The following is a 27,271-nucleotide window of genomic DNA, read 5'->3' as shown; positions in this document are numbered from 1 at the left end:
ATCAGTAAATGGGCCTGGGCAGCTCCTACAGGTCTGGTCCACTGGGACTGCCCATCAGCTCAGGCCTGGTGGCTTCTAACTGGTGACTTGCCCCCTTAACACCCCTTGGTGGGACTGGCTTTTATGTTATTGGGTCCCCCAGGCTGGGAATAAGGGGCAGCTCTACTGGGCCACCAGCTGAACCCAGAGAAAGGCACCTGGTGTTGGCTGCCACAGGAGGATCAGCCAGAAGTGTGGCACCTCCTGGATGCCGCTGTGTCTGCTGGGAGAGAGAACAGCACTCCACTGGGTTTCTTGGGAAACACCACAGGTAGAGAATGTTTCTCACTGGATTCTGTTGTTCCACTGCTAGACAGCCTGCAGCACATCTGTCACAGCCACGGCCACACCCACAGAATGGGCAGCAGAGGCTGCCACATCCTGACCTGCAGCCCAGGTCCTGGAGAGTCAGGCAGAAAGTGAAGGCAACTGGTGCTTGCTCCTCTGCCTCCTCCAGGCAGGCCTCCTGGACTGGAACTCTTGGAGATTGGGAACAACTCAGTCAGCAGCCTTTCTTTGACCCAGCAGACTTGGCTCTTAGCAAGTCCCCACTCACCTCCATGCACACGATTGAACATACAGAAAGTGCTTGGTTACTCCTGTGTACTCGGCATGGGGGAGACACCAGTGTGACTTTTCACTTTGCTTTCAAGTTAAATGGCGTGATGCACTACCCAAGATTTTGCCCCAAATGTGAAAATTTGGCTCAGGCTGTGACCAACTGATCAGAGCTCACCTGGCTTGACAAGGAAGGCCTTGGTATCCCCTGGGTGAGGCTAGGGAGGGGGGCCCCCTGGCTTCAGAGTAAAGGCTGTCTCAACCTCCTTCCCCTGTCTGCAGATTTGTGTTCAGGGTAACATCTCCAGACAGAAACCCTGGCCCCAAGCTCCCAGAGGGTCACCTCCCTAGCAGAACCTGGAGACAGGGGACTCCTTCAAAGCTGAGGGAAGACCTGAGAAGCAGGTCCTCCTCCTCCACCCAGCAGAAGGTCTCTTTGACACAGGCTGCTTTCCCCAGGCCAAGGGCTGGGAAAAGCAAACCCCCTTCCCAGATAGGTCTCAGCTCTGCCTCCCTCTCTGCTCGGCCCGACAGACCCTCTCCTGGGCTGAAGGTTCTAGCCCTAGATTTTTCTCTGGGATCGGGGAGGTGACACCTACGTCTTGTTCCTCCCTGTACGCCTGCTGCCTTCCCCTAGCTCCCTTGGGTGGGGGGAGAGGGGCAGGGCGTTGTCCCTGGGGAGCACTGACACCTGCCATGAACTTCCACTTGCAGGTACAAAGAACCCAGGGTGAGGAGGGGCAGGGACTGCTGCCAAGGAGCTTGGAGGGCTGGGGGTAGGTGAGAGAAGGTGCCATGGGCAGACCCAGGCCCAGGTGGGATGGCATCCTGATCTCACCCCGCCTAAGGGGTCTCCATGCTCTCCCCTCCCTTCCTCCCTTCCCTGCAGCTGATGTCCACACACTTCTTGTTCATTTCTCAGCAATGCTGGCCTTTCAGAGTGTCCTCTGGGTGACCAGATGTTCTCACCTGCTGTTGGCCCCATCTTGAGCCCTCAGAGGACAAGGTGGATGGGAATGTCAAAACAGTGTCTCCTGGGGGTTCCCCCACATATCATTGGCCATGGGTCTCCACACGAAGGCCTGCTGAGGGGTGCAGCTGGGCAGGATGGGGTGGGGGTGTCTGCCCCCAGCTTATAAAATTCCCAGGCACACCCTGCCTGCACCCCGCCTTCTTTTTCCTACAGCTGTAAAGATACATAGACCTATAGAATGTGTGTATGTATGTATACACACACCCCCACACCCACCCCCCACAAACACACACATACACACACACACACACACACACCTTTTTTCCTATTTGACATCTGTCTCCTCCATCTAGAATGGAAATGCAGAGTCTAGGTTGGTTCACTGACAGGATGGTGGTGCCAGGCTCACGACAGATGCTTAGCAATGTTTCTGGAAGGAATCCACAGCAAGGTCAGGCTGCTCTACTGAAGTTTCTGGGCCCTCCCGCCCAGGAACTTTCCTTTACAATCTGTAGGCATCCCCAGAGTCTGTCTGCAGCCAGGCAATGGGATTATTTCATTCACTTTGGCTCGAAGGTGACACTTCACTTTATTAAACAACAAGATGGCCTCTGAAGGCGCCGAGCCGCGTCCACCCAGATACCACCTACCACAAACTGCAGCAGCTTCTGAGCCCAAGCCCTGGGTGCTATTCCAGAGGAAGCGTTTTACTTATGGAAGAGAGAGTGTGTGTGTGTGTGTGAGTACGTGAGAGTGTGTGTGTGTGTGTGAGTACGTGAGAGTGTGTGTGTGTGTGTGTGTGTGTGTGTGTGTGTGTGTGTGTGTTGTGGGGCAGGGGGCATTTCTCAAACGGTCCTGTTTAACAGCAATCTCAGGAGCAGTGAGGCAGGCAGGGGACTCCATCTCATTCCGCTGCCTGGCTGAGGGTGGTAAGTGAACCAGGCTCAAGACCTTAAGGAGGACACGCCAACCAGAAACTTTCACCCCAATATTTATTGATCCCACATTCTGGAAGACCTGGGACTTACTGGGAACTTGGTTTTCCTGCAGGACTGGGAATAAGACCTAGAGAGCAGAAGGTGGGTGGAAGGGGGAGACAGTGCCTGTGAGGGCACAAGAGGTGTGGACACGGGCCGTGGCACCCACAGAGACAGCTGCCCTGTGCGCCTTGTCTCGCCAAGCCTGCCCTGCAAGAGAGGGGCATGTGGCAGACAGCAGGCGTGGATGACCCACCGTCCAGGTCCTGGTCCCGGGGAGTCTCACAGGCTCTGTTTCTTCAGGATGTCCCAGACGCTGGGTCTTCTGCCGCTCCCACATCCCTGGGCTGAAGTGCCATCCAGAAGGGTGGGAGGACACAGCCCACCACACCCCTCCTCTCACTCCATGCCCCTCCAGAATCCTGCCAATCTGCAGGGGAATAAGACTCCTTCCCAAAACCAAGGCCATCACTGACAGGGTGAGCCATGACCCCAGTGTGGTTGGCCTGTGGGTGAGTGGCCCTCCCCTCATCTAAGGCCCTGTCCCCTAGCCCCTTCCTCTAGCTCAGCCCTCCCATTGTGGAACTTGGGGGTTCTTCCACCCCTTATTTCCATGATACTGGCCTGAAGGCTCAGCTCTCTGGGGAGGGTCTGGATGTTACTTAGAGTCCTGGTTTGTGGAACTTTCAGGGCTAAAACTGGGACAGTCCTGGGAAAACCAGGATGGCTGGTCACCCTAGTGTCATTCTCCCCCAAGCCCTTCTGAACCCTGCAGGTGGGTTCCACACAGATGACCCTAATGGCTTCCCACCCCCTCACCCTTCCCCTACACCCTTGTGCTCCAGAAAAAGCCACACTATTTTGCTTCCTTTTATGTTTCAGACCCAGCTCCGGTGGGTCCTCATACCTTCCCCAGGCCCTTCAGGCTCAGGGCCCCTTCCTCCCCCAGTCCCACAAGGTCCTGTCCACTTGACCTCTCCACCCTAGGGGGTGGCAGGCCTTGTGACTCCAATCCACAGTTGAGACACGAAGCCCCAGGGCAACCTCAAACTCAGTGCCGGGGCATTTCCTCAGACAGCTCAAGAGAAACCAACTGGGCTGCCACTTCCTAGCTGTGATCCAAGCAACTATCCCCAGGCTCCCACAGCCCCTCACCCATCCTGACCCTCCTGGGGTTCCACACCCCAAGTGTCACGGGCTCACACTCTCTCCATGGAAACATCTTCATTACATCTTTAATGTTCTCACGTGGAGCTACTCTGGGTTCAATTACAGCTGTATGTATCCTGAATTCCTGGCAGCCTCCAGTCGGGCTCAAGTGCTAATGTATTTATAGCATTTAGAGGAGGGAATAAATCCAGAACCTTCCCCATGGGGGCTTCCTAGGCCCATACCTCCTGACATGGGGCATTTGCCCAAAGGAAGGTCTGCATACACCACCCCTGCATCTCCTCCGACCGGCAGTGGCCAGTGACAGTGGCAAGGCTGGGCATGGGACATGCTTCTGTGCATGCTTGTGTGCATATGTATGCCCAGCATAGAAAAAAAGCCCCGCTCTTGGGGTCTGTCTCTGCCCAATGCTTTGCCAGGACCCCTCACATCAGCTCTGACCCTGCAAGGCTTATGGAGAAGCCAAGGGCAGGGACCCGTTTCCCCACTCTATAAACACTGAACGGCCCTTCCCATAGATGGGATGGAGGTGGGGAATTCACACATAGACTAGGTTTTTTAGGTCTTTTTCTGAGGGGCAATCCCTCACCTGCTTTCAGGCAGTCATAACTGCCCCCAAGCCTGCAGCCTGTGATTACTGCCCTCAGATCAACAGCCTCTCCCAATCCCAGATCCCCAGTAGAGCCCAAGACAGGGAGCTGTTTCTCAGAAGCAGTTGTGCCCAGTGAAGCAATGCAGTGGAGAGAGGAACCCTGCCATGCTTCCCTCTTTGTGGCAGTCCCTGAAGATTGAAGGCAGAGAAGATAGCCTACCCTGATGCTCTGCTACATACCATGGTGGGGAGGTCAACTTAGAGGGTGGGACCAATGTGACATTCTCCATCCTGCCCCCTGTCTGGGACAGGCACATGTCTGCCCATGGGAACACTCATGCATATGCATGAGGCCTCTCTTCCACTTCCATTCCCCTACTTCCTTCCCCCTCAGCTCCCATCCTAGCTTGGGCCCAGTAACATCTGGCTGCCAGGGATGGGTGGCTGGAGACCTTCTAGACCCTCTGTAGTATGGATGGACCCTGGCTGTGAACTGCCCTTCTCCTGGCATCCTTGAATACTGGACAGTTTCAGCTCCATCTCTGGGCTTCTCAGGGCCCATAACAGGTGCTGACCTACTCTCTATAACTTGGGTGGTTTCCTGTCCCCACCTCAGAATAGGCTCCAGATTCCAAAAAACAGGTGTCTCCCTGATAGAGGGAAACTTCCCCTCTCCTCCCCCTGTCCCTCTCACTCTGTATCTTTCCCCATCTCCTCCACATCAGAGGGGCAGACCCTGATGTGAGGGATCTGGACAAGGGATAAGGAAGCTGGCAGTAGCTCTTGACCTTCTCAGCATGAGGGAGGGCCTCCATGCCATGGCCCTCAGGTCAGAAGTCAGTGGTCAGATGTCCAGCCTAGTCAGGGCCCTCTCTTAGAGCCTAGAGTCAGCAGGTGGGTCTGCAGAACTGCTGGGACCTGGCTTGGCCCTCTCATGTCTTCGCAGGGCAGGTCCTCAGAGTAGGTCTTGATAATCAGGGAATGGGGAGCTCTGTGGGCACCATGGCAGGTCTCTATCAGAAGTCCAAGCTTGTCCCAGGCCACTCATGCATGGATGGCGTTGGCCATGTCGGTAAACACCAGCCGGCTGGGTCTCTGCAGTGAGCCCTGGGAGGGCAGAGTAGTCTGCAGGAAGACAGACAGGGGCATCAGAGACCATGACCGAGGCCATGCACTCGCTGGCCCGGTCACCTCCACCCTCACTTCCTGGTGCCTGCTTATGCTTGGCACCAGCAATGGCTTCTGCCTGGAATGCACTCCCTCCAAGCTCAGCCTAGAAATACAACTTGGCTCAGATGACTCCTCCCCACGAAAGCCATCCCCATCTTGCCCTGTCACCTTGGCGACACTTACTGTGTTGATTTAATTATGCATGCATCGTCTTTTCCCAGCAGGGGAGTCAGAGGGCTGGACTCTGCACCCCCACGCCCTAGCACAGGGGCAGCACAAGGGAGGACCAGAGGAAAAGTGTCAAGTGGCCAGCAGTCCCGGGGCTGAGTGGACCAAGGTTCTCTGTGCAAGTTCCTGAATATCCCAAGAGGGCGATATATCCTGATCCAGGTCACGCAGAACTGGTGGCAAAACCAAAGGGTCTTCAGACTCCCAGCCTGGATTCTTTCTGACCCCAGGAAGATGCAAAGAGGCTGGATGAGTCAGGGGCAGCCCTGGCCTGCTCATGACACTCTGTGGCATTTGGGAATTTGGGGGAATGGTGGCAAGTGGTCAGGCAGCTCAGTGGCTACAGCAGGATGACCACACAGGTCCCATCTCTTTGGATGTAGGAGGCAAGTTAGGCTGGGATCTTTCCATCCTGGGTCTGTCAGCCACTGGGAATCCACCAGCCTATTCAGAGGAGCTGCTGTCTGAGAGTCTGACCCCATCCACAACCCAACCCACTCAGCACCACAGACCCTCAGGAAGCAGAGGAACCCAGGGTCCCAGTCACCAACAATCTCCCCCATTAGTCCTTTTCTACTTTCCTAACCAGTACATGGGGGCACACGGAGCATGAACTAGGATTTTCATTTGTGGGTGAGAACACTGAGGCTCAGAGATGCCAGTGGGCCTCCCAAGATCACTAGGCTATGGGGCAGAGCCAGGCTTGTTCCCAGGACTGCCCAGTCTGGCCTTGCACTGGGAGTTCGTGGGTGGTCCCCGAGCAATCTGACCGCTTTCTGAACAAATCTGGCAAAACTCATGTACCCAATACCTGCCAGGTGACCACAGGGCAGGTGCTGAAAAGTTGGATGAGAAAGGAGGGAAGGTAAAGGTGGAGGACGGAGGATGCTGCAGGTGGGGTGGGGAGCCTGGTCAGTGCCCACCTTGCCCTGCATGGCCTGCACGGAGGCGGCAGCCTGCATGGAGGCAGCATCCCGCCCATGCTCCAGCAGCTCCTGCTCCAACTCATCTTGTTCCTCCGTGGGGTCGAAGTTGTACATGGGCATGAGCTGGTGGCGTAGCTTCTCCAGCCTGGGGATGGGGGCAAAGGCTGCTGGGGGCAGGGCAGGCCCTTCCCCTCCCAGCAGCCCTCCAGGCCCTACCTGCTGACTAGCTGAGCCACAGCACACAACCATGCTTAGGGCCTTAACATTTCCCTTGAAATGGTATTAAATGACAGACATTTTTGCACCTATAGTACCAGCTCAACACCTTAGATGGGTAGCCAGGGAGGCAGCAGTTAAACAGGCCAATTGTCCATGGGCCCTACAGGGATCACGTAGGCTAGGGCCTTGCTGTAATCTACAGTGTCTGGAGCTCAGGTGGGGTTGGGGAGCCAGTAGCAGTCAGCTCAGAGCAGCAGGGCAAGGGTGGCTGGGCAGTGGGTGGGAGTAATCCCAGCCCTCCCCCTTCCTGCCCTCCCCAATCCCAGAGTTATACCTAGTTATCTAGAATCCTCACACCTGCCTGCCTTGTGTGTGAGATCCTTGTGGGAGGGGGCCCTCAACCCTCCCTGAAGGAAAGTGGTCACCCTCAACCTTGAGTGGGCAGAAGAGGCCCTGACTCCCTGATCAGCTTTCTACCTGCTTCCCTCGGAGCCCAGCCCAGCACTGCCCATGGGCTTGGGTTTTGGGTTTGGTGGGGAATTACCTCTTCTTCTTCCTGATGTACAAAACCTGCAAGAGAAGGAGCAGCATCAAATGGCAAGGAGAGGAGGCCCTGAGGAACCCAGCAGCCCTTCTGGACGGGGACATGCTGAGGCTGATGAACAAGAGACCTGTGGGCCCCCATCCTAATGACATATACATCCCCCCCTTCATGCCCTCCTTTGGCGTTTTTAGCTGCAGACAGTGTCCAGACTGAGTTTGGGGACTCAGAGGCTCCCTTAAGGAGCCCAGCCTGGGAGACCACACATTTAGGCCCACCCTGGGGACTGGTGGGCCCCAGCTATTGGCTGTGCTGCCAGTACTAACTGCAGCTCCAGCCACTCAGCACCTGCCTGTGGCTCCCCAGGGCTGAAGGGGAAAGGGAAGGCTTCAGCACAACCCCTCCCAGCAACTCTTCCCAGGCCCAAAGCTACATGCAGGCAAAAAGAAAAGGGACCAGGCAAGGTGGCGCATGCCTATAGTCCCAGTTACTCAAAATATTGAGATGGGAGGATCTCTTGAGCCCAGGAGTTCGAGTCCAGCCTGGGCAACATAGTGAGACCCCGTCTCTATAACAACAACAAAAAGAACCAGGGATAGGCAGTGGCCAGACTCTGTAGCATGTAGGACAGCAACTCTAGGCAAGGCCCTGAGCTGGTGGTCTCTGGAGTTCCTATGGCAGTCTTATGGCCCCCAGTGGACTAAGGTGGGGGAGGGGACCAGAGCCCCTAGGCATCAGCCCAGGTCAACTCCCCAAAACTCTGATGCCAGAGGAAACTAAGAAAGCCCCTAGGTCCAGTCCCCCATTGTACAACCTTGAAGATGAGGGCCTAGGCAGCCTGAGAAAACATCTAGGACCTCTGGGCCACAGCAAGAAACCCTATACAATGCACCAAGGAGACGGAGGAAGCAGGTAAGACCTGGGGGACCACCTTGGGCAGGGAATCCAGGGACTTCTGCCATCATCCTGCTCTTCCCTAAACTGGCAGTTTCTGACTACCAGGAACATGACTACCTCTGCCTGGGGAAAGCACCGCCCTGTGGTTTGCCTCAAATCCTTCTACATTCTTTGTGCCCCATTCACAGCTTGAATCTAGTTTGGTTTCCAGCCTGGCCCAGAGCTCCTCCTGCAGGACCCCAAAAGCCTGAAAAGAAACTAGGGTATGGATCCTCACTCTCCCCTCCCCTCCAGGGTCACATGTGGGGTGCCCCCTTGCTCTCCTGTGGGTAGGCTGTGACAGGAACTCTGGGGTCTCCTGGCCCAGCCCCTACCACCCTGAGCAAGTGGGTCCAGCCCCAGCCCCAGCCCCTGTGGTCCCTACCTCTCAGCCCTTGCCCCAAGCCCTCCTTCCTCCCCTGAGACCCTGTAATTCAGAAGGATCTACAGAAAAGGCCAGAACCTTTACCCAGTTTCCACGCCTTTGCCGCTCTTCCTCAGCTAACACTCACCCCCACACCTTCCTTCCCAAATCTTCCCAACCCCTCACTGTCCAGTAGCTGCAGCCCCACCTCCTCCAGAAACCTCCCCCACCACTGATCCTGGTCTGCGCGTACTGAGCACTTTTCCCTCCCGGATAAGGCAGAAAGCCTTGTGCAGATTTGCTCCTCCTTGTACCCATGGCCCTGCTCGAAACTGGCATCGGGGAGAGGAAGCAGCACTTAGAGAGCACCTCTGGGCTTGTCTCTGGTCCCCAGGAGCTATCTTCTGCCCTCCACTGCCTTTGTCCTACAAGCTTCCCACCTCTCTGATTTTGGCAAGAGGGCCATCCACCCAAGCCTTCTGAATGTTCCTCTAGAACAAAGAGTAAGAGAGTGTTCTCAAGTTCCAAGGACAAAATCTTTCACTGAGAGTAACGAGGGCAGTTTCTAGGCCCCATTCTGTCCCTAAGGGTGCCTCCATCTGCTTACCCACTGCATGGGTGCCAAGGGAAAATGCTGGCATCCTACCTCACCCCCACCCAGGAGACCTCTCAGGCCCTGGCCTCATTCTGCACGTGCTGCACCCTGGGCCTGCCTGCTGGCCGGCAGTTGCTCCCTGGCAGCAATCCAGAGCCTGTGGGGCCCATATGGCAACTCTGGTTTAACGGAAGCTCCAACCAGGCCATGACGGACCATCCACAGCCCGATTTGTCAGAGCGACATGTTCCTGAGCCCAAGGCCAGCCATCAGAGCCTGTGAGGAGCAGTGGGTGGATCCTACCATTGCCAGGAACACTGGGGAACCTCAGGGGCACCTCATTCTCCCTAGTCTCAGCCTGCACAATCTCCAGTGGTCCCTTAGTGACATTCTGAGTGTCCAGGTATCATCTTAGGGGACAGCCCATATCCTTAGGGACTGACACCAGATCAGGAGGCACCCCACTCACTACTAGAGGATTCCTGCAGCCCTTTCCCCAGCCCCCTTCCTGCCTGATGGCTGCCCACCTCCACCCCTTCTCATGACATGGAGGCCAGGCTTCCACTTTGAGGTCTCAGCTCTAATTTTGCTTCTCAGCTGTCCCTAACCACCTAGCCTGGAAAGCACCCTGCTTTCCTGCTTTAGTCCCCACATCAGTCCCTGCAGGCTTCCTTTGCAATCCTTGGTTTTTATCTCTTTCCCACTCCCTGTAAGAACCACAGGGCAGGACCTTGTCTTCCCAGCCTCTATTGGGTCCAAAAGGCCTGTCCCAGGGCAGGCACTCAGTAAATAACTGCCAAGTGAATAAACGAATGTTCACTGCCAACAGCCTTCCGTGAGCAGGTTATCTCACCCAGACTCTGCAGCCTACAGTCCACGCCAACCACCTTTAAGCCTCTTCTATTGCAACCCCACACCCACTGCCCTAACTGTCCTGCTTGCTGCTTACAGAACCTTCTGTCTGCCTCCAAGCTTTTGCCCATCAGGACCCTCCACTTGGAACTCCCTGACTCCTAGGTAGCTTTCACAACCCGGCTCAAGACACCATGTATTCCTGAGAACCTTTTCTGTTTCTTCCAATTAGAAGCACTGCTTCTCTGGTCTCTGGGCCCCAATGGACAAATCTCTGTGCGAAGGGAGGACAGCACTCTCATTAACAGATTGTTGGCCAGGTGCAGAGGCTCACGCCTGTTACCACAGCACTTTGGGAGGCCAAGGCGGGTGGATGACCTAAGGTCAAGAGTTCGAAACCAGCCTGATCAACATGGTGAAACCCCGTCTCTACTAAAAATACAAAAATTAGCCAGGTGTGGTGGTATGCACCTATAATTCCAGCTACTCAGGAGGCGGAGACAGGAGAATCACTTGAACCTGGGAGGTGGAGGTTGCAGTGGGCTGAGATCGCACCATTGCACTCCAGCCTGGGGAACAGGGTGAGACTCCATCTCAAAAAAAACCCCCCAAAAAAAAACAAAAAAACAGATTGTCTTCTGATTAGGTTCTCTATAAATCTAAACACTGATTATCTTCCCCCAACCTACCCCAGCTCTCACCATGGCCACAGCCAGGCCTATCACCGTGATGATCCCAAAGGACAGAAGCATGGTACCCACGCCAGCCGCACCACCAGCCGCATCAGGGATTCTGGTGTCATTAACGGTGGTGGAGCTTGGGCTGAGGGTAGTGGTCTCGGAGGCTGGCCCATCTGTGGCAGGTTCCAAGTCAGACTCAGAGGTGGGAGGGCGGCTGCTGAACCAGCCCCTAGCAGGTGCAGTCCTGGAGTTCATGCTGACGCGGAGAGGGCCCTGGCTGAGAGGCTGCCTGAGGCCAGTCAACCTGCCCACTCACTCCTGACTCCGGAGTGTCCCAGCCTGTGGTTCCTGCCACCTGTGGTGGCCACCTGCACAGCCACCTCCTTGGATAAAGGGAGCCCCCTGCCTTCCTGGGTGCTAGAAAGGAAAGAATAAAAAACATGAGGCTAAGGACAGGGGCTCAGTAGTGAGATGAAGTCTCTCTAGGTTCTGAAAGCCTTGGGGAGATAAAGGTTTGAGGGCAAGGATGAGGGCAAGTTCAGGAGACATTAGGACATGTACTTTACATATCTACGGTGCCTTTGTTTTTAGGAACAAAATTTAAGCCCTGCATCCTCTGTCTGTAAGTAAGCAGATCACAGTGATCATACCTGGAAGATATGAAAGGCAGCGGGGATTTTGAAAGAAAAAGTCTCCATCCCCTGATCAAAAACTCCCCCCAACCGGCATCCCCATATCCACCTCCTCATTCCCTCCCTCCCACATCCCTCATCCTGCTTGGGGAAAAAAATACCACAGCTTTTTCCTTTCCTGGAGGGAAACACTTGCCCAAGAGTCAGACAGGCCTGTCTTTGATCCCAACTCAGCCACTTAACTAGATGACCACAGGCAAGGCACTCCACCTCTCTGTGTCTCCGTTTTCCTGAGTCTAAGGAGGGAATATTGAGAACATCCCCACAGGGTCGTGAGGTTACAGAAATGGCAGAACAAGCAGGCCTCTAAGAAAGACTTAGCTCAGCACAAGCCCCATCCACAGTAAACATCCAATACATGTTAGGTTTTCTCCCCATGGCCAACCTAGTCACAAAGGGGAGCCGCAGGAGCCCCTGGACCCAGGCCACTGTGTGGTCCAGCCTATGCTTGGAGTGTGAGTGCAGGCCGATGTGGAAAGACCAGAAGACAAGAAGGAGAGAGAGGCTCTGGTTCTCTGGCAGGGCTTCTCTGCAGGCTCTTGGGGACATTGGACTGCCCTCCCTCACCACTATCAATAGAGGGGCTGCTAGGGTCAAGGAGAAAGGCAAGCCGGGGAATATAGCTTCAGAGGCAGGAACGGAGCTCCCAGTTTGGGTGCCTTTTCTTCCTTTACTCTCCTCCCCTGGAAGCAGAGGGTGAGAGATTTGCCCAGTGCAGAGGGCCCCGGTTAAGGAAGGGTGGGGAAGAGGCTCCAGCCAAGCTGCAGATGGGAAGGTCTAGCGAGAGGAGGGAAACCTAGCTCATGGTTGCACACATGTCCCCCTGGGCTGGCCCATTAGTGGGGGTGCCTCTCTGTAAAGATGCATGGGCGTGTATGAGGTGTGCATACATCTGTGATGGCCCCTTAGGAAAGGGCAAGGCTGGTAGAGGGTTACCGGGTAGAAAGGCTCATCCCTCTTTGCCTTCTCCCTCCAGCTAGGCTGAACACACAGGGAAGTCCTGGGTTCTTTTCTTGGCTCTGCAACTGATCCCGGGCGTGACCTTGGGCCAAACCCTTAACTCGTGCTCTGAGGCTCTGTTTACTTCTCCTCCAAAGGAGAGAAGGAGCCCTACTGACCACTTTCCAGGCCAGCCTCAGGGTCCAAAGGGGAAGCAGGGAAGGAAACCGGGGTGAAAGGGGTCGGCACTGCGACCTTCGAGAACCCACAAGCCGTTCTCTCCCAGGTCTCTCAGTCCTCCCTGCCCCAATCCCCATGTCTGCCTCCGCGACCCTGTGATGCCTCCCTTCTTACACAAGAGCAGCGACCTCAGCACTTACTTAATCCTCTCCGGGCGCCGAGCTCAGTTGGAGAGGCTAGGGTTGGTGGTGACTGGCGGGAGGCCGGGGCTGTGGGTCCAATCCGAGGTCAGCCCTCCCTGCACGCTCCGAGCCGCAGGCCAGGCCCGCTACTACGCACCGGCTGCAGCCGCGAGTGCTGGCTCTGCCGGCCTGGGCAAGGGTGGGCAGGTCCAGGACCACGGCAGGGGTGGGGCCGGGCCGAGCAGCCTCGGGGGATCCCCGAAGCTACAGTGCTTTGCCTACCCTCACGCTCCGCGCCCCCTGCCCCTGATTGGCTATCGGGCCTAGAGCCCGCCCAGAATTGGACCGTTCGCTTGTCGCTCGGGTCTGACTCCACCCTCAGATGGAGCCTGGAGACCGGTCGCAGTTCTTACTGAGACTGCACCTTCACCGTGGCAGGCGCTGAAGTTGGGCGGGGAAACGTGGGTGGCCAGACTCTTCCTGGGCTAGAACTCGGGATCCCTGCCAGCTACCCGTGCTGGGACAGACTCACGCCCCCAAAATGCAGATGTACAGAGGAGACTTGGGGAGAGCACTGGACTGGGAGTCCTTGGGCCTACACTGAACTCTGTCTGACTTTGTGACCTTGAAGAAGCTTCTTTCCTTTCCTGAGCCCTGGATTTCTACTCAGTTGGGTCCTCTGGTGTGAGGGTTCTTGGTACGTGACTCCAACCCCGGGCTGGAAATGGGGAATCTTCGTCTAGACAATTTGAGAGTGTGGAGAATTTATTATTGGGCACCCCGACCCAGGCAAGCCTACATATACCCTCACAATGGCATCCATCCACGGCATGCTCAGCTCAGGGAACGAGCCCTCAGATACTCCTAATCCGCCGGTTTTCAAAGGAGTTTACGAGGATCACGTGGTAGCCTGGTACAAATGCAAATGCCCCTGTGGAAGGACTGGGAAGGAGCCAGGGAAACAGCATGTTTAATAGTAGTTTAAGGCGGGGTGTCGTGGCTCACGTCTGTAATCCCAGCACTTTGAGAGACTGAGGCGGTGGATCACAGCGGTCAGGGGTTCTAGACCAGCCTGACCAACACGGTGAAACACTGTCTCTACTAAAAATACAAAATTAATCGGGCGAGGTGTGGCTCGCGTCTGTAATCCCAGCTACTTGGGAGGCTGAGGCAGGAGAATCGCTTGAACCCGGAGGCGGAGGCTGCGTGAGCACAGATTGTGCCATTGCATTTCAGCCTGGGCAACAAGCGTGAAACTTCGTCTCAAAAAAAAAAAAAAAGTAGTTTAGTTAACAGTGTTCTATTAACAGTAAATTCTGGTGGGGGGATGTTGATAAGACACACTTTGCGAGACGCTGCCATGAATTTTACAGAAGGCGCAACTGAGGTCAAGAGGGGTCCCAACACCTGGACAGTCTTCTGATGAGTTGCCAATAGAGTCAGAATTCGAACCCAGCTCTCTGGCTTCCTGCTCCAAATCCTAAACCGGAGCGGGAGGGAAAAGAGCGGCCCCTGGGTTCTGGTCGCCACTCGGCCCCGCCTGGTGGGCTCGGGCCACTGCCCTCCGTCGGGTCACGACAATGGGACCGGACCCGAAAGTTGGACCCGTCTTCAACACTGGAACCCGCCCACGCACAGCTCCACCGCGCCGCCGACTAAGATAGACCACGCCCCCGGACATCTGGTCCCCGCCTTCGAACTCCTGGGCCCCCTGGTGACACGTCTCCGTTTTGGCTGGCTACTGGGCTCCACCCTCACACCGCCCGGGCCCGGTCCCTAAAAGGCAGCTCGGAGCAAATCCCATTGGACTGGAACCATATCCCTGCTGTGACTTTAAGGAAGACCAGCAGGTCCGGGCCCCCAGGGGTCAACCGCACCCACATCTTCGCACTTCCTGCCTGTGGGCCTGCGGGCGTAGAGGGCGTGGAATTCACAGCCTCCTCTCCCATCCGCAAGGGTCTGTCTTCTGGGAGGAACCCATCCACGATGGGAACCCTGAAGGTGGGCTACGGCGTCCGCCCGAGCCTTTTCTTAAATGCGCAGGCTCCGGAAGCGGGGCGGAGCGCGCGGCGGACCGCGCGGCAGGTCACGCACATCCGAGCGTCGAGTCCTGGGCATCTTCTCTCGCAGGTGGGCGGGTGGGGTGGCCTCTCAGGCAGGTATGAACGGGAATTGGGAATCGGAACCGGGTGTTTCGTCAGCAACAGACTGGAGACCTGGCCAGTCCCGTTCTCCATAGTGCAGATGGAGAAACAGGGTTGGAGGGAGGAGACCTCGTCTGGGTCGTTAACGATGCGGTGCGTGGCTGGGAGGGAGTTTAGCCCCTGACTTCGGGCTTTGGCTCCTGGGATGGCGCGCTGGTGCACAGAGCCACTTCTGAAGTTCGGTGGACTCGGATTCGTATCCTGCCTGGGACGGTTTCTACCTGAGTGACATAGGGCAAGTCGCTTCCCTTCTCAGATCCTACTTGTATCTGAAGATGTGGCACTTAGCAGGTGCTCAGTAGCTCAATAGACGCTAGTGTGGACTTTTATCCAAGGGATAGTAAAGGGGATCAATGGTTTTTTTGTTGGTGGTGGTGGTGGTGAGACAGAGCCTTGCTCTGTCGCCTAGGCTGGAGTGCAATGGCTCGATCTCGGCTCACTGCAACCTCGCCTCCCGGGTTCAAGCAATTCTCTGCCTCAGCCTCCTGAGTAGCTGGGATTACACGCGCCTGCTACCATGCTTGGCTAATTTTTGTGATTTTAGTAGAGACGGGGTTTCACCATCTTGGCCAGGCTGGTCTTGAACTCCTCACCTTGTGATCCACCCGCCTCAGCCTCCTAAAATCCTGGGATTACAGGCGTCAGCCACCGAGAGGGACCACTGATTTTTAAACCTTCAGTTAAACTTGCTTGTGACATCTTTAAATATAAAATTGTAAATTTTTTAGTTGGCAGTTTACACTGATGTCCTGGATTATGGGTTAAATTAGAAGGAAAGTGTCAGCATACAGATCGATGACAGTACATGCAAGACGTCAGACGCAAAACTCACAATCAAGGCAATCATCTGCCCCTTGTAACATCAGTTAAGATCATGTAACATCCGGTCCCTGCTGTATGTTGAGCTGCCTCCCAAGCCTTTGATATTCATAGACTAATGCATTGCTTGCCATGGGTTTGGTGTGATTTCCCCCCATCTTATGGATTAAGAAAGTGAAATTCAGAAATAATGACTTGCTCAAGCTCATACATGCTAAGTTAGACACAGATCAGTCCTATGCCCAAATATGTGCCCTAACCTACCACCAGCCCATTTAAATTAGCAGAGACTGAGCTATGGGCTCAGCTCACTCCAGCTAAAAATGTGAAGAAAACGGCCAGGCGCGATGGTTCATGCCTGTAATCCCAGCACTTTCTGAGGCAGGTGGATCATGAGGTCAGAAGTTCAGATCAGCCTGGCCAAGATGGTAAAACCCTGTCTCTACTAAAAATACAAAAATTAGCTGGGCATGGTGGCAGGTGCCTGTAATCCCAGCTACTTGGGGGGCTGAGGCAGGAGAATTGCTTGAACCTGGGTGGCAGAGTTTGCAGTGAGCCGATCGCACCACTGCCCTCCAGCCTGGGTGATAGAGTGAGACTCCGTCTCAAAAAAAAAAAAAATGTGAAGAAAACATAAGTGGTCAAGACAAGAATGATCAAACAAGTGTGTGAGGCTCTAAATGGAGTCAAGGTGGTGATAGAGCAAGGGCACACCTATTCTCAGGCAGCGTGTTGGTGGAAGGGGGTTGTCATACAAGGCTCATCTGCTTTCCTGGTTCCTCTCACTCCCAGGGTGGCAACCAACTACATATGAGGACCAGTGCCATTTTGGGGCACCAGAGCTTGTAACCTTTTCATCTCTACCCAGCTGGGGCCAGGAACCACTCTCAGCACCCACCTCAGCAGCCGACATCATTAGGCAGAATTGGGAACCTGGAAGCACTCTGGAGAACCTTTTTCTGAGACATGGAGCTTTGGGGCCGAATGCTATGGCCCCTCCTGTCTGGCCCAGGGAGGAGGGGAGGTATCCGGGGCTGGGCCTTCAGCTCATGGCAACCCCATCCACCTCTGGCTGGGTTATCCAGTGCCACAGAACTGGTCAACCACTGGACAAGGGTCTTTGAGAAGAAAGGTGTCCCTGAGGCCCGGGAATCCAGTGAGTACATCGTGGCTCATGTCCTTGGAGCCAAAACAGTTAAGTTCAGTGTTGTCAAGAGGGCAGGAAGAGGGAGGAGGGAGGACCTCAGGGAAGAGATATCCAAGTTTTCTGCCCACTAAGAGTGCTTAGCTGAAACTGATAGGATTTTTCTGGAGGAACATCTTAGTGCCTGTCACACACTGTAACAGTTTGTTGGATGAATGAATAAATCTCTGCCTAGGTTTTTAGGGATAGACACCTGGAGGCCTGGTATTAGCTGTTTAACCTTGGGCAGGATGCTGCCCCTCTCTGGGACCAGATGATGAGAGGGTTGGGCCTCCATACCAGTGCTGGGCAGGCATTATCCACATAAGACACCTGGGTTGGGGACCCCGGGCCCAGTGAGCCAGCCACTTACATTCTCTCTGGGGACAGTTTCAGAGCCTGAGGCCAGCACTTCGGACCCAGCACTTGACCTCTCAGCAACTACAGTATATCCAGGAGCTGAGTAGCCGTCGACTACAGAGGTGAGCACCCATGAATCAGACCTGAAGAATGTGTTTGGGGAGGGCAGTCCAGCCTCCTCCATCCCCGCCAAGTTCAGGGAGGAGGAGTTGTCCAAGGAGTAGGGAGGTGTTGGGGTACAGAAGTGACAAGAGTGGGGCCCAGGTAGTAAATAGGAAGAAGGGAACAAGGGAAGGCTTTGCCCCAGGAGTCCCAAGGCGTTGGAGACATGGTCTTGCCTGATACTTTGGCCGCAAGTGGTGTCTCTCAACCCAGGCATGGTCCTGTTGGTCCTGGCTCTGTCACTGATGACCACCCGGCTGCCCCCTCTGCAGGATGCCCGTGCAGTACATCCTTGGAGAGTGGGACTTTCAGGGGCTCAGCCTGAAGATGGTGCCCCCCGTGTTTATTCCTCGGCCAGAAACAGAGGTAGGTGTACCACCAGGGCAAAGCAGGATCAAGATGAAGGTGGCGTTCAGGGCACCAGTCTTGCCCCAGGTTTCCTCCAGGGGGCACTGGGGCCCCATGACTGCTATCTTCACGGACAGTGCCTTTCTAGACATATATCTCCTTGCTGACTGTATTGGCAGAGCCCAGAAGACAGAGGATTCCTGTTGGTCCCCTTGACTATTCTCATGTTCCAAGCTATCACCCCAGCCTCCAGGTCTGGCAGTGGCCCAGAGTGCCTCAAATAGTGCTGTTCAAGTACTTAGCCTGTTCCTGCCATTTCTCTGGGAGCTGTCCTGTGGGCCCATGGCTCACCCAACCCACAGAGAACCAGTGCCCTCCAGCAGCTTCTCAGGAGGCATGGAGGAAATGGAGAGAGCTCCAGCCAGACAGCTGGAGACCCTGGTATCAGCTATGCGACTTCAGGCAGATCACTGCCCTCTGGACCTCTCTGGACCCATAAGATGAGAGGGTTAGACCTCCAGACCAGAGAATCTGGTGGCCCTCTTAGGTCTGCTGACTGGTCTGGTAATCTGTGTCATCCCTCAAATTCCTAGGACTTGGGATGTGTGGCACAAGTGTGCTATCCCTTGGTAAGGCACACTGGTCCTGGAAAAGATGCTTTCTTTTTTTTTTTTTTTTTTTTTTTTGTGAGGGAGTTTTTTTTTTTTTTTTTTTTTTTTTTTTTTTTTTTTTTTTGAGACGGAGTTTCACTCTTGTTACCCAGGCTGGAATGCAATGGCGCGATCTCGGCTCACCGCAACCTCCGCCTCCTGGGTTCAGGCAATTCTCCTGCCTCAACCTCCTGAGCAGCCGGGATTACAGGCACGCGCCACCATGCCCAGCTAATGTTTTGTATTTTTTAGTAGAGACGGGGTTTCACCATGTTGACCAGGATGGTCTCGATCTCTTGACCTCGTGATCCACCCGCCTCGGCCTCCCAAAGTGCTGGGATTATAGGCGTGAGCCACCACTCCCGGCCGGAAAAGATGCTTTCTATGGCCCTTCTTGGACTTCCCTCTGACCTTTAGGTGGCAGAGCTGGGAGCCAGATGGCGCAGACCAGGGAGTAGAGCTGGGTGAGAGCTGGTGGGCAAGCCAGAGGGCACTAGGTTCTGAGAAGGAATTTCTAGAAAGACCCAGGCACACAAACATTTCTGGGAAAGGTTAGTTTCCATCCACCTGCTGCAGCCCAGGGGTCCCAAACCCTTCCTTCACTTTCCCAGCTTCTGTTCCCCTAGCCAAGAAACTCTCTGACCCCTCTCCCCTCCATATCATGTGGTTGGGAGGCCAGGTCCTTTCTTCACTGCCCAGTGTCAGGATGGGGACAGTAGAGAATCTGAGGCCTTGCTGAAATCACAGGGCTGTCAAGGAGGGGAGCATGGGGGCAGCACTTGGATTTCCTGACTCCCAGGTCAGAGCGCCATGCCTCACATGGGGCTGCCCCATCTGCAATTGGCATGACCTAGGATGCAGTATGGAGACCCAGAGCAAGGTGTGGCCTGCCACCAACAGGCTTTGGGAGGCCATCCTGTGGCTCCCCAAAAACACGATCTCTGGTGAGATCATTTGCTGTCTTCAGCTGCCCAGGATCAGGGCATGGTCACCTTTGCGTTCCTTCAGAGCTGGCCTGGCTCCAGCCATATGTGCCAGGGTTCTGAGTATCAAGTGTGGACTTTGGCTCCCATGTGGCCCCCTGATTCTTGGGTGAGTCTGGGCCAAGATAGCAGCTCTACTGCAAGGGGTGAAGTGAGGGGAGATGCTACGGTTGAGAGGCCAGGTGCTCACCTCACTGTGCAGACATTTCTGAGAACTCACCAGGTTCACCCCAATGTAAAGCCACATTGGGGGATGCCTTACCAAGAAGTCAAGAGGACGTGGCCTGTGGCAGGGAGTGGTGAGCATGGGTGTGGGAGATGGTTTCTGATGAAGGGGAGTCTGAAGTGCAAACTTGCAGGAAGCATGTGACCCAGTGAGTTGGATTTTCCCTAGGGGTGAGAAAGTGGTTCAGCCCCAGGCCTGGCAGTGCATACAGTAGGAAACTCAGGGCTGGGGGTGTGAGCCATTCTCACGCAGCCTGGTGTGAGGCTGTACAGGGTGTGGAAGGCTCAGTGTTTTGTCTGTGATTGGCTTGAAGGAGGCAATGCCACCTCTCTGGGGCTGCCCCACCGTAGAGGGTACTCGTGGCACTCCAGTTCTGCTGAGGCCTTGGGCCAACCTCTTGATGGGGTATGGAGTCCATGTTGGGGCAGCAGTTCTAGGCAGAGCTGCCAACTACCTGCCCCTCACCGCCTTCCTGCATGCCCCTGCCCCTCGGCCCCACCCTGTTCTTGATTCTTCCCATATTCATCTGGAGGGGGTGCCCTGAGCCTGTGACCAGCTTGGTTTTCAGTCTCCCCAAAAGAGCCACTGGTATCAGGCTGAGGGAGGCTCTTCACTGGGCAAAGAAGAGAGTTTCTGGACTTCTTAGGCTGTTCTTTACCCCTGCCCCAAGATGGGGCACGACAACCAAGATGAGCCTCCTGTGGTCTGGAGCATTATGGCAAGCAAGAGGCCACTACTGGTGGCAGAGTCTCAGTCTCTCAGTTTCTCACCCTCCCCAAGGTGGCCATCCACGTTTGTGGTGTGTGTCTTTGAGGTCGTGAGTATCTCTATGAGGTGGCTGGCCAGTGTGGCTGGCTGAGGGGTCATTCTCCAGCCAGAGTAGGTCTGTCTATGGCCAGGAAACCAAGAGAGGCTCACACACCTGGCAAGTCCTGGTCACCCTGCCAACCTCTCAGCATGTGGCCTCACCACTGAGACCACAGGCTTTCAGTCAACAGCCCTACACTGCTCACTCTGTACCTGCCCCAACCCTGCAGGCCCAGCTTGCCACAGGTGCCCTAGTGGTCTCCACTAGTGCCTGGCACAGGGCTGGTGAGAGCTAGTAAATCCACGCCCTCTCCTGTGGGCCCCCTCACCCACAGGCAATCACTTGTTTGGTGTAGAGGAGGCTTGGAACAGGGTGGGATGGACCTGCTGGCCAAGTTCTGCCTGCCTTGGACTTGCCACCCTCTGGGTGGATGAAAATTGTTGCTGGGGTTGGGGACCTGGAAGGGTGAGATGCTTTTTGGAACCCAGCACTGGGGAACTTATATGGAAAGAAGTGTGAGTGATCTGGAGCCCTTTGCTCCACTGAGCCTGGCTGATGGCATTGGGGTGTAGGGGAGACCTGGGGATATGAGACACAGAGGGTAGTGCCACAGAGAGTTTGCCCAGCACTTAGAAAGTAGCCAAGAGGTATGTCTGTGGGCCAAGCCATGCCAGTGTGGGATGTACTGCTGTGAGTTGGGCCTCAGGTCTTCCCGTTATGGAGTCTGGTGGGAGAGGCAAACCCCATCCTAGACGTTAGGCTCAGGGTGGGGAGAGCTGTGGTAGAGGGAGCCTGGCCCAGGCTTAGGGAAGATTTTCTGGAAAAGGTGGGCCTCTTTTCAGATCAGGGAAGCACCCACTTGCTGCCCACCGTCCCCAGTTCCCTGAGCCAGTCTTTCCTGACAATTGGGATCTCAGGAGTCCTGACCCTCTGGGGGGCCCCTCTGTCCACATCCAAAGGGATGCCTTTGAGATGGGGCTAACTGCCCTTTCCTTGCTCCACGCCTGGGTACTCAGGTGTCCAACTCCACTGCTGGTTAGAAACATTTCGGCCATTGGACAGCAGGAGCCCTCCACCCTTCACCCCTACCCTATGTTGGTTTCCAGGCATAGTCCTTGCAGGCAGTGGCTTGGTGAACAAGGCTCGAAACCCTCTTGTTTCCAAAGTGACAGTGTCTGAAAATGTCCTCCTGCTGCCAAGGCAGGTACAGTGCAGTCAGGCACCTCCCTCTGCACCCGTGCCTGTGGACCCGTTCCTGTGTGCCACAGCCCTCATCAGGTATAGAATTTAGTCAGGACCATGTCCCCCCATGGTCCATTCCCTCCAAAGGAGGGAATTTCCTGTCCCTTTGGCTAGGAGCCTCCCTGGGGTCCTCTCAAGCTCAGCTCTGTGAGGAGGCTGCTTGCCACCATGAGCCACAGGCCAGGCTCAGGTGGGGCCTTGACCCTAGGCCTCAGTCTCCTCATGGGACAGTTGTGAGGATTTAGCAGATTATACAGGAAAAGCTCTGGGAGCAGCGTCAGGCCAGAGGCAGTGGCCAGGAACTATCAGATACGGTTCTTAGCTTTTATTTATTTATTTTTTTTTGAGATGGAGTGTTGCTCTGGTTCCCAGGCTGGAGTACGGTGGCGTGATCCCAGCCTACTGCAACCTCTACCTCCCAGGTTCAAGCAATTCTCCCACCTCAGCCCCTGAGTAACTGGGACTACAGGCACCTACCACCACACCCAGCAGATTTTCGCACTTTTAGCAGAGATAGGGTTTCACCATGTTGGCCAGGCTGGTTTCAAACTCCTGACCTCAAGTGATCTGCCCGCCTCAGCCTGACAAAGTGTTGGGATTACAGGCATGAGCCACCACTGCTGGCTGGTTCTTAGCATTCTGTAAGCACAGAATGGGAGGATGTCTGTAAAGGGTTTAGCTGGGGTTTATTGAACACTTACTGTGAAACAGGTGCAGATTCATGCATTTAATCCCTACCATGTCCCCACAAGGTGGGCTATCCTCAACTGGGCTCAGTTGTATAGATGGGAAAGCTGAGGCCTGGAGGGCCAAGGGTGACTTGGCCATGGCCCAGCTGCCGTGAAGTTGTCTGGCTTTGGCTACTTCCCCTTCCTATGTTCACACAGGGCTAACTGCTTTGGCCTCTGTATCAAGACTCCCAGGAGCCATGTTGGCACCAACTCTGATCCAGTCCCCTCTGCTTCACAGGAACTGGTTGAATGGGTGCTGGAAGAGGTGGCCCAGAGGTCCCATGCTGTGGGATCCCCAGGCAGCCCCCTCATTCTGGAGGTGGGCTGTGGATCGGGAGCCATTTCCCTCAGCCTGCTGAGCCAGCTCCCCCAGGTGAGCCCCTCCACCCACTCTGGGTAGACTGTGACTGACACTCACTGTCCCTCCCATTAGCGCTTCCCCCACATCCCTCTGCTAGGAGCACTTGAGGGGAAGCAGCTAGATGAGGGAGGACAGGGCTGTCCTCAGCCCAGTGTGGCTCACAGACTCTAACTCCTACCACATCTGTCTGGCTAGACTTTGGCCAAGAAGAAAAGGCTGTTGGGTATTTCCCTTCTCTTCTGGTGGAGGGTTGGAGGAGGGTGCCCCAGGCCCAGTATCTCCCAGCATTGCCTTCCGCATACCCTCTGGTTGTTCTTGGGACAGAGCCGAGTCATTGCTGTGGATAAGGGAGAAGCCGCCATCTCTCTGACCCGTGAGAATGCTCAGAGGTAGGTGGGAGAGTTGTACTTTGGGGTCTGATCTTGACTCCTTTTCAGGTTTCAATCTAACCAATCTCTGATTTCTACTCCCAAGAAGGAGGAAGCAGTGGGAGTAGCCTGGCATGGGTCCCACAGGATTCTGAATGGGTAGTGGGCAGTGAGCATCTTGCCAGTCCAAGAAGGGTTGGCCACAATACCTCACTCCTGTAGCCAAGGGTAGGGGTCTGCCCCCGTGCTCACCCCTTTCTCTCCATCTGTCCAGGCTTTGGTTGCAGGACAGGATTTGGATCATCCACCTTGACGTGACCTCAGGTACCCTCCCCTACATGCTCCTTGAGGTGGGAGCTTAGGTATAGGTGCTGTTGGGTGGATGAGGCACTCTGCAGAGATGGAAGGAGGGCTTCCCCAAAAGCCACTCAGCCACACCCACAGTGTGTGTGTGCACATGTGTGGCAGCCCAAACTAGGCCTTGCTGAGGACAGCCTCCTAGGTTGACTGGACTCATAGGGACCAGCCACAGACAACTTATGAATTCATCATAACTAGTGAGTTAAGGGCTTGCTTGTTGGCAACAGATAAGCAAAAGCTTAAAATAATGCCTTTAGGATCAAATGCTTGAGTGCCCTTCTCCCCCACCTGTCTTGGCACTGCACAGCTCAGCCATCGCCTTTAGAGTGTCCAGCTCAGCCATAGCCTTCATAATGTTTGCAGACCTCCAACTCCAGTTCTGCCTCCATCGCCTTACCCATGGGATCCTTGAGCCTCACGTGCCCCCTCCATGGAGTATGATATACTTGGTATAGCACCTGGCACAGAGTGAAACCGATAGTCAGAACCATCAGGAATTGGCTGATGAGGCCAGACCTGCCCTCCATGTACTCTCAGTCCATGTTGGCTATAAGGCTAGTGGCGCTTCAGAAGAGAAAGGCTCTTTCCTGCCTAAGCAATCGGGGAGGACGCCCTGGAAGTCTTGAATGGAGTCTTGCATAACAAGGAGGATTTTTGGCAAGGACCCTCTAGGTCTTAAAATGAAGGGCTGCCATGTTAAAGCACGCACATTCCCCACTAGGCTGTCAGCCAGGGACCCTGGGCAGTGATTTGCAAGTCTGACTTATCAGATCTAGAGGCAGGCCCAAGGTGTGGCTTGATGAGAGGGACATGGTGGCAGGTGGAGCTACTATCCTTTACCTCCCAATGGATTAGTCCCTACTATGTTTTCTTCTTTGGCCACAGAAGGGAGCTGGACACACCTGCCCTGGGGCCCCGTGGACCTGGTCGTCAGCAACCCTCCCTACGTCTTCCACCAGGACATGGAGCAGCTGGCCCCCGAGATCCACAGGCAGGTGCTAAACAGGGTGGGCCAGGGAGGCAAGGCCTGAGAAGGCCTAATGGGATTGGTCTGCCCTCAAGGACCATACCATCTGGAGGGACAGGGGGGCTGGTGCTGAAAAAGGCGCAGTGGATGCACTCCAGAGCCCACAATCCTACCTAGATTCCACTTCTACCTTCCTACTTAAGACTACTGGATAGCCACTGAACCTCTGGGCCTGTTTCCTGCCTCTGATAAAAGAGAGGTAGTGCTCTGCAGGGCTATGGGAGGACTCAGTGGTGACTTGAAAGCATCAGACACAGTGCAGGGCCCATAGGGGGCACTCAGTAGATGGGCATGTCATTTTATAGAAGACAGGCCCAGTGAGGGAAGGTGTCTTATCTAGGGTCACATGGGGGCTTAGTGGGAAAGCTGGGACTAAACTTGGCTTTGCACTAGGCCATCCTCCCCTTACACAAGGGCTGAGAACCAGGGACAGCTCCGGAGTCCTGGATGGGGCAGCAGTCATGTGGGATGGGGTTGGGGTGTTGGTTCTCCCTTTCTGGGCCCACAGGAGTTGTCAGGGATAGCACTAGATCTCCTAGATCAAGAAGAGGAGCAGCCTATGGGAAGGCACTCATGCCCTGACATGAGTCAGCCTGTCAGGAGGGGCCACCAGCCAATGGGACTCAGTAAGCACACCTGGTGCTGCCCATGGGAGGAAGGGAAGAGGAACTGCCACTAATTTGGGGGCCACCTTCTCTGGGTCCTCAGACTTGCCCTTCAGCCCAGAGTGTAAGTTCCATGGGGCCCCATTCGTGGAAACTCTGCCAACACCCTCCATGCATTTCGAATACCCTTCCCTCAGGCTGTCATCTCCCACTGCTTTCCCTTTCAGCTATGAAGACCCCGTAGCCCTGGACGGTGGGGAAGAGGGCATGGACGTCATTACCCACATCCTGGCCCTGGCACCCCGGCTCCTGAAGGACTGTGGGTATGAATAGGATGGGTCTCCTAGGTCTGCCCCAAGCAGCCGCCTCTGCTCCTAGTGTGTACTGGGCAGGCCCTAGCAGAAGTGAGCACAGGACCCTCACCTCGCCAGCCCAAGCCGCCCAGAATGTCAGGTCCCAGCCCTGTCCTGCTGAGCCCACCCATTTCTCCCCCATGCAGGAGTATCTTCTTGGAAGTGGACCCGAGGCACCCGGAGCTTGTCAGCAGCTGGCTTCAGAGCCAGCCTGAGCTGTACCTTAATCTTGTGGCTGTGCGCAAGGACTTCTGTGGGAGGTGAGGTCCCACCCTCCTTTAGCCCTGTAGCACGCTAGTCTTTCCACTGGGGCCATCCTCAGCCCTGGCTGTGGGGAGAGAGTGCTGTTCCCACTCCCTGCTCCCCAGGGCCCAGGCAGTAACCAGCCCCTTGCTACTGTCTCCTCAGGCCCCGGTTCCTGCATATCCGGAGGTCTGGGCCATAGCATGGCTTCCCTGTGGATGCCTTGTCAGTGCCCCCAGCCTGACCAGAGGGAGGTGGATGGCACTTTCCAGAACCCAGGTGCTTATGGCATTTCCCATGGTTCTATGATTTCCCCATGTTCTGCATTTCTAGGGCATTCCTACCACACCTGGGTAGACCCAAGTTCTCTGTCTGGCTCCATCACATCAGGGTGGCCGAGGACAGTTGCTCTGTGTTGGTGAAATTACTGTGGGGGTGTCGGGGGATATAGCCAGTAAAGTACTGAAAGACTAACAAATGGTGACCTAATGTTTTGTTCCATGACTTGCAGGTCCCCTGACCCCTTACTCTCAGGTAGTGCTGGGGTGAAAGTTTCCTTCTGCCCCAGCTGGGCTGGCTTGGTAGAGGTGTGGGAGTGCAGCGTGGAGGAAGGCACATGAGTGCTCACTCCTGGCCTTGGATACCATGGGGCCTGGCATAGAGCACCTCACTCCCAGGGGTTGATCAGTCCTCCCCTGCCCTGGGTGCATGCACACATACTTCCCTGGCTAAGCCTGGCTCGGAGCACAGGAAGCTCATCTGCCCGTCAGCTCAGGGATGACTTCTTGCTGCCTGGAGGTCCTTGCTGCACGGTTCTTGGGTCACACATCCACATTCATTTAACTGAAGCTTGAGCCAGTGAGGGGTGAGCAGGGCTTTTGTTTTCTTTTTATCCCCATTGCTTTTAGTTAAAACATCCCTTCCGAGTTGACACCCTGGGGTTTCAGATAACTCTTGTGTCCCTGGTTGGGGCTGGGGAGAATGAGAAGCTGAGAGATGGGGCACAGGGTTCTGGCCTCCACCACAGCCCTGGTCTGTGCAGACTCATGGTCACCAGGAGCCCTGAAGATCCAGCCTTCCTGTCAACAGCGACAGGAAATCTCTAGGTTGGTGAGTGCTAATGGTGTGAGCCTACATCAGGGTGAGTCCTAAGGAGCATGGCAAACCAGGCCAGCTCATTCCACCAGACTGCCCCCTGCTGCCCTGGCACTTCCAAGGGCCTGGCAGTGTGGTCTGATGGGTAGCATTCTCTGCGGGAGCTGGAGAGCTGAGTTCCAGGAGAGTGTCCTGCAGTGGGACCTTGGGCAGCTCCTTTCCCTGTGAGAAGCTGGCTCTTCTGAGTCCCAGGCCAATGCCAAGTGACAGCGTCTTTACTCTTAGCCAAGTGGGATGTGCATGCTGGTGTCTGAATTCTCCAGAGAGAAT

At 55.3% G+C, this 27,271-nt stretch overlaps 2 protein-coding genes across 17 annotated transcripts in view; one reads left to right on the top strand and one right to left on the bottom strand.

Annotated features, from left to right (window-relative positions):
- Positions 1-3,756: 3,756 nt before the first annotated feature.
- CUNH3orf18 (chromosome unknown C3orf18 homolog) lies at positions 3,757-13,109 on the bottom strand. The gene is made up of 5 exons (XM_017499686.2): positions 12,832-13,109; positions 10,842-11,237; positions 7,397-7,422; positions 6,631-6,778; positions 3,757-5,434 (listed from the first exon to the last, which is right to left on the bottom strand). Exons 2-5 carry the CDS (start codon positions 11,073-11,075, stop codon positions 5,354-5,356), a joined length of 489 nt encoding a protein of 162 aa, XP_017355175.1. The 5' UTR covers positions 11,076-11,237; positions 12,832-13,109; the 3' UTR covers positions 3,757-5,353.
- A 1,391-nt stretch (positions 13,110-14,500) lies between these two features.
- The window catches only part of HEMK1 (HemK methyltransferase family member 1), a 37,600-nt gene continuing 24,829 nt past the window's right edge, over positions 14,501-27,271 (top strand). For 3 of the 16 annotated variants that reach the window (XM_017499184.2, XM_017499030.2, XM_017499254.2), the window contains exons 1-8: positions 16,381-17,030; positions 17,410-17,501; positions 17,814-17,907; positions 22,768-22,902; positions 23,215-23,279; positions 23,533-23,582; positions 25,750-25,863; positions 26,012-26,125. In XM_017499184.2, the coding sequence (XP_017354673.1) occupies positions 16,803-17,030; positions 17,410-17,501; positions 17,814-17,907; positions 22,768-22,902; positions 23,215-23,279; positions 23,533-23,582; positions 25,750-25,863; positions 26,012-26,125 (892 nt within the window). In that variant the 5' untranslated portion in view covers positions 16,381-16,802. Of the gene's footprint in view, positions 14,973-16,379; positions 17,031-17,409; positions 17,502-17,813; positions 17,908-22,767; positions 22,903-23,214; positions 23,280-23,532; positions 23,583-24,503; positions 24,610-25,477; positions 25,574-25,749; positions 25,864-26,011; positions 26,332-27,271 lie in introns of those variants that run through there. The other 13 variants (XR_001816632.2, XR_001816612.2, XM_017498812.2 and 10 more) reach the window with 12 other exon arrangements.

This window comes from Cebus imitator, unplaced genomic scaffold (assembly GCF_001604975.1).
Source record: "Cebus imitator isolate Cc_AM_T3 unplaced genomic scaffold, Cebus_imitator-1.0 Scaffold0, whole genome shotgun sequence".
Lineage (NCBI taxonomy): Eukaryota > Metazoa > Chordata > Mammalia > Primates > Cebidae > Cebus > Cebus imitator.
Note: the sequence above shows the minus strand (reverse complement) of the source record. Positions and strands in the feature narration are given on the sequence as shown.

Excerpts from the sequence above, each read along its gene's own strand:
- CUNH3orf18 (XM_017499686.2), bottom strand. The coding sequence starts at position 11,075 with ATGAACTCCAGGACTGCACCTGCTAGGGGCTGGTTCAGCAGCCGCCCT. Across the intron at positions 7,423-10,841 it reads TAGGCCTGGCTGTGGCCATG|GTTTTGTACATCAGGAAGAA; the intron begins GTGAGAGCTGGG and ends CTTCTCTTGCAG. Across the intron at positions 6,779-7,396 it reads TACATCAGGAAGAAGAAGAG|GCTGGAGAAGCTACGCCACC; the intron begins GTAATTCCCCAC and ends CCCCATCCCCAG.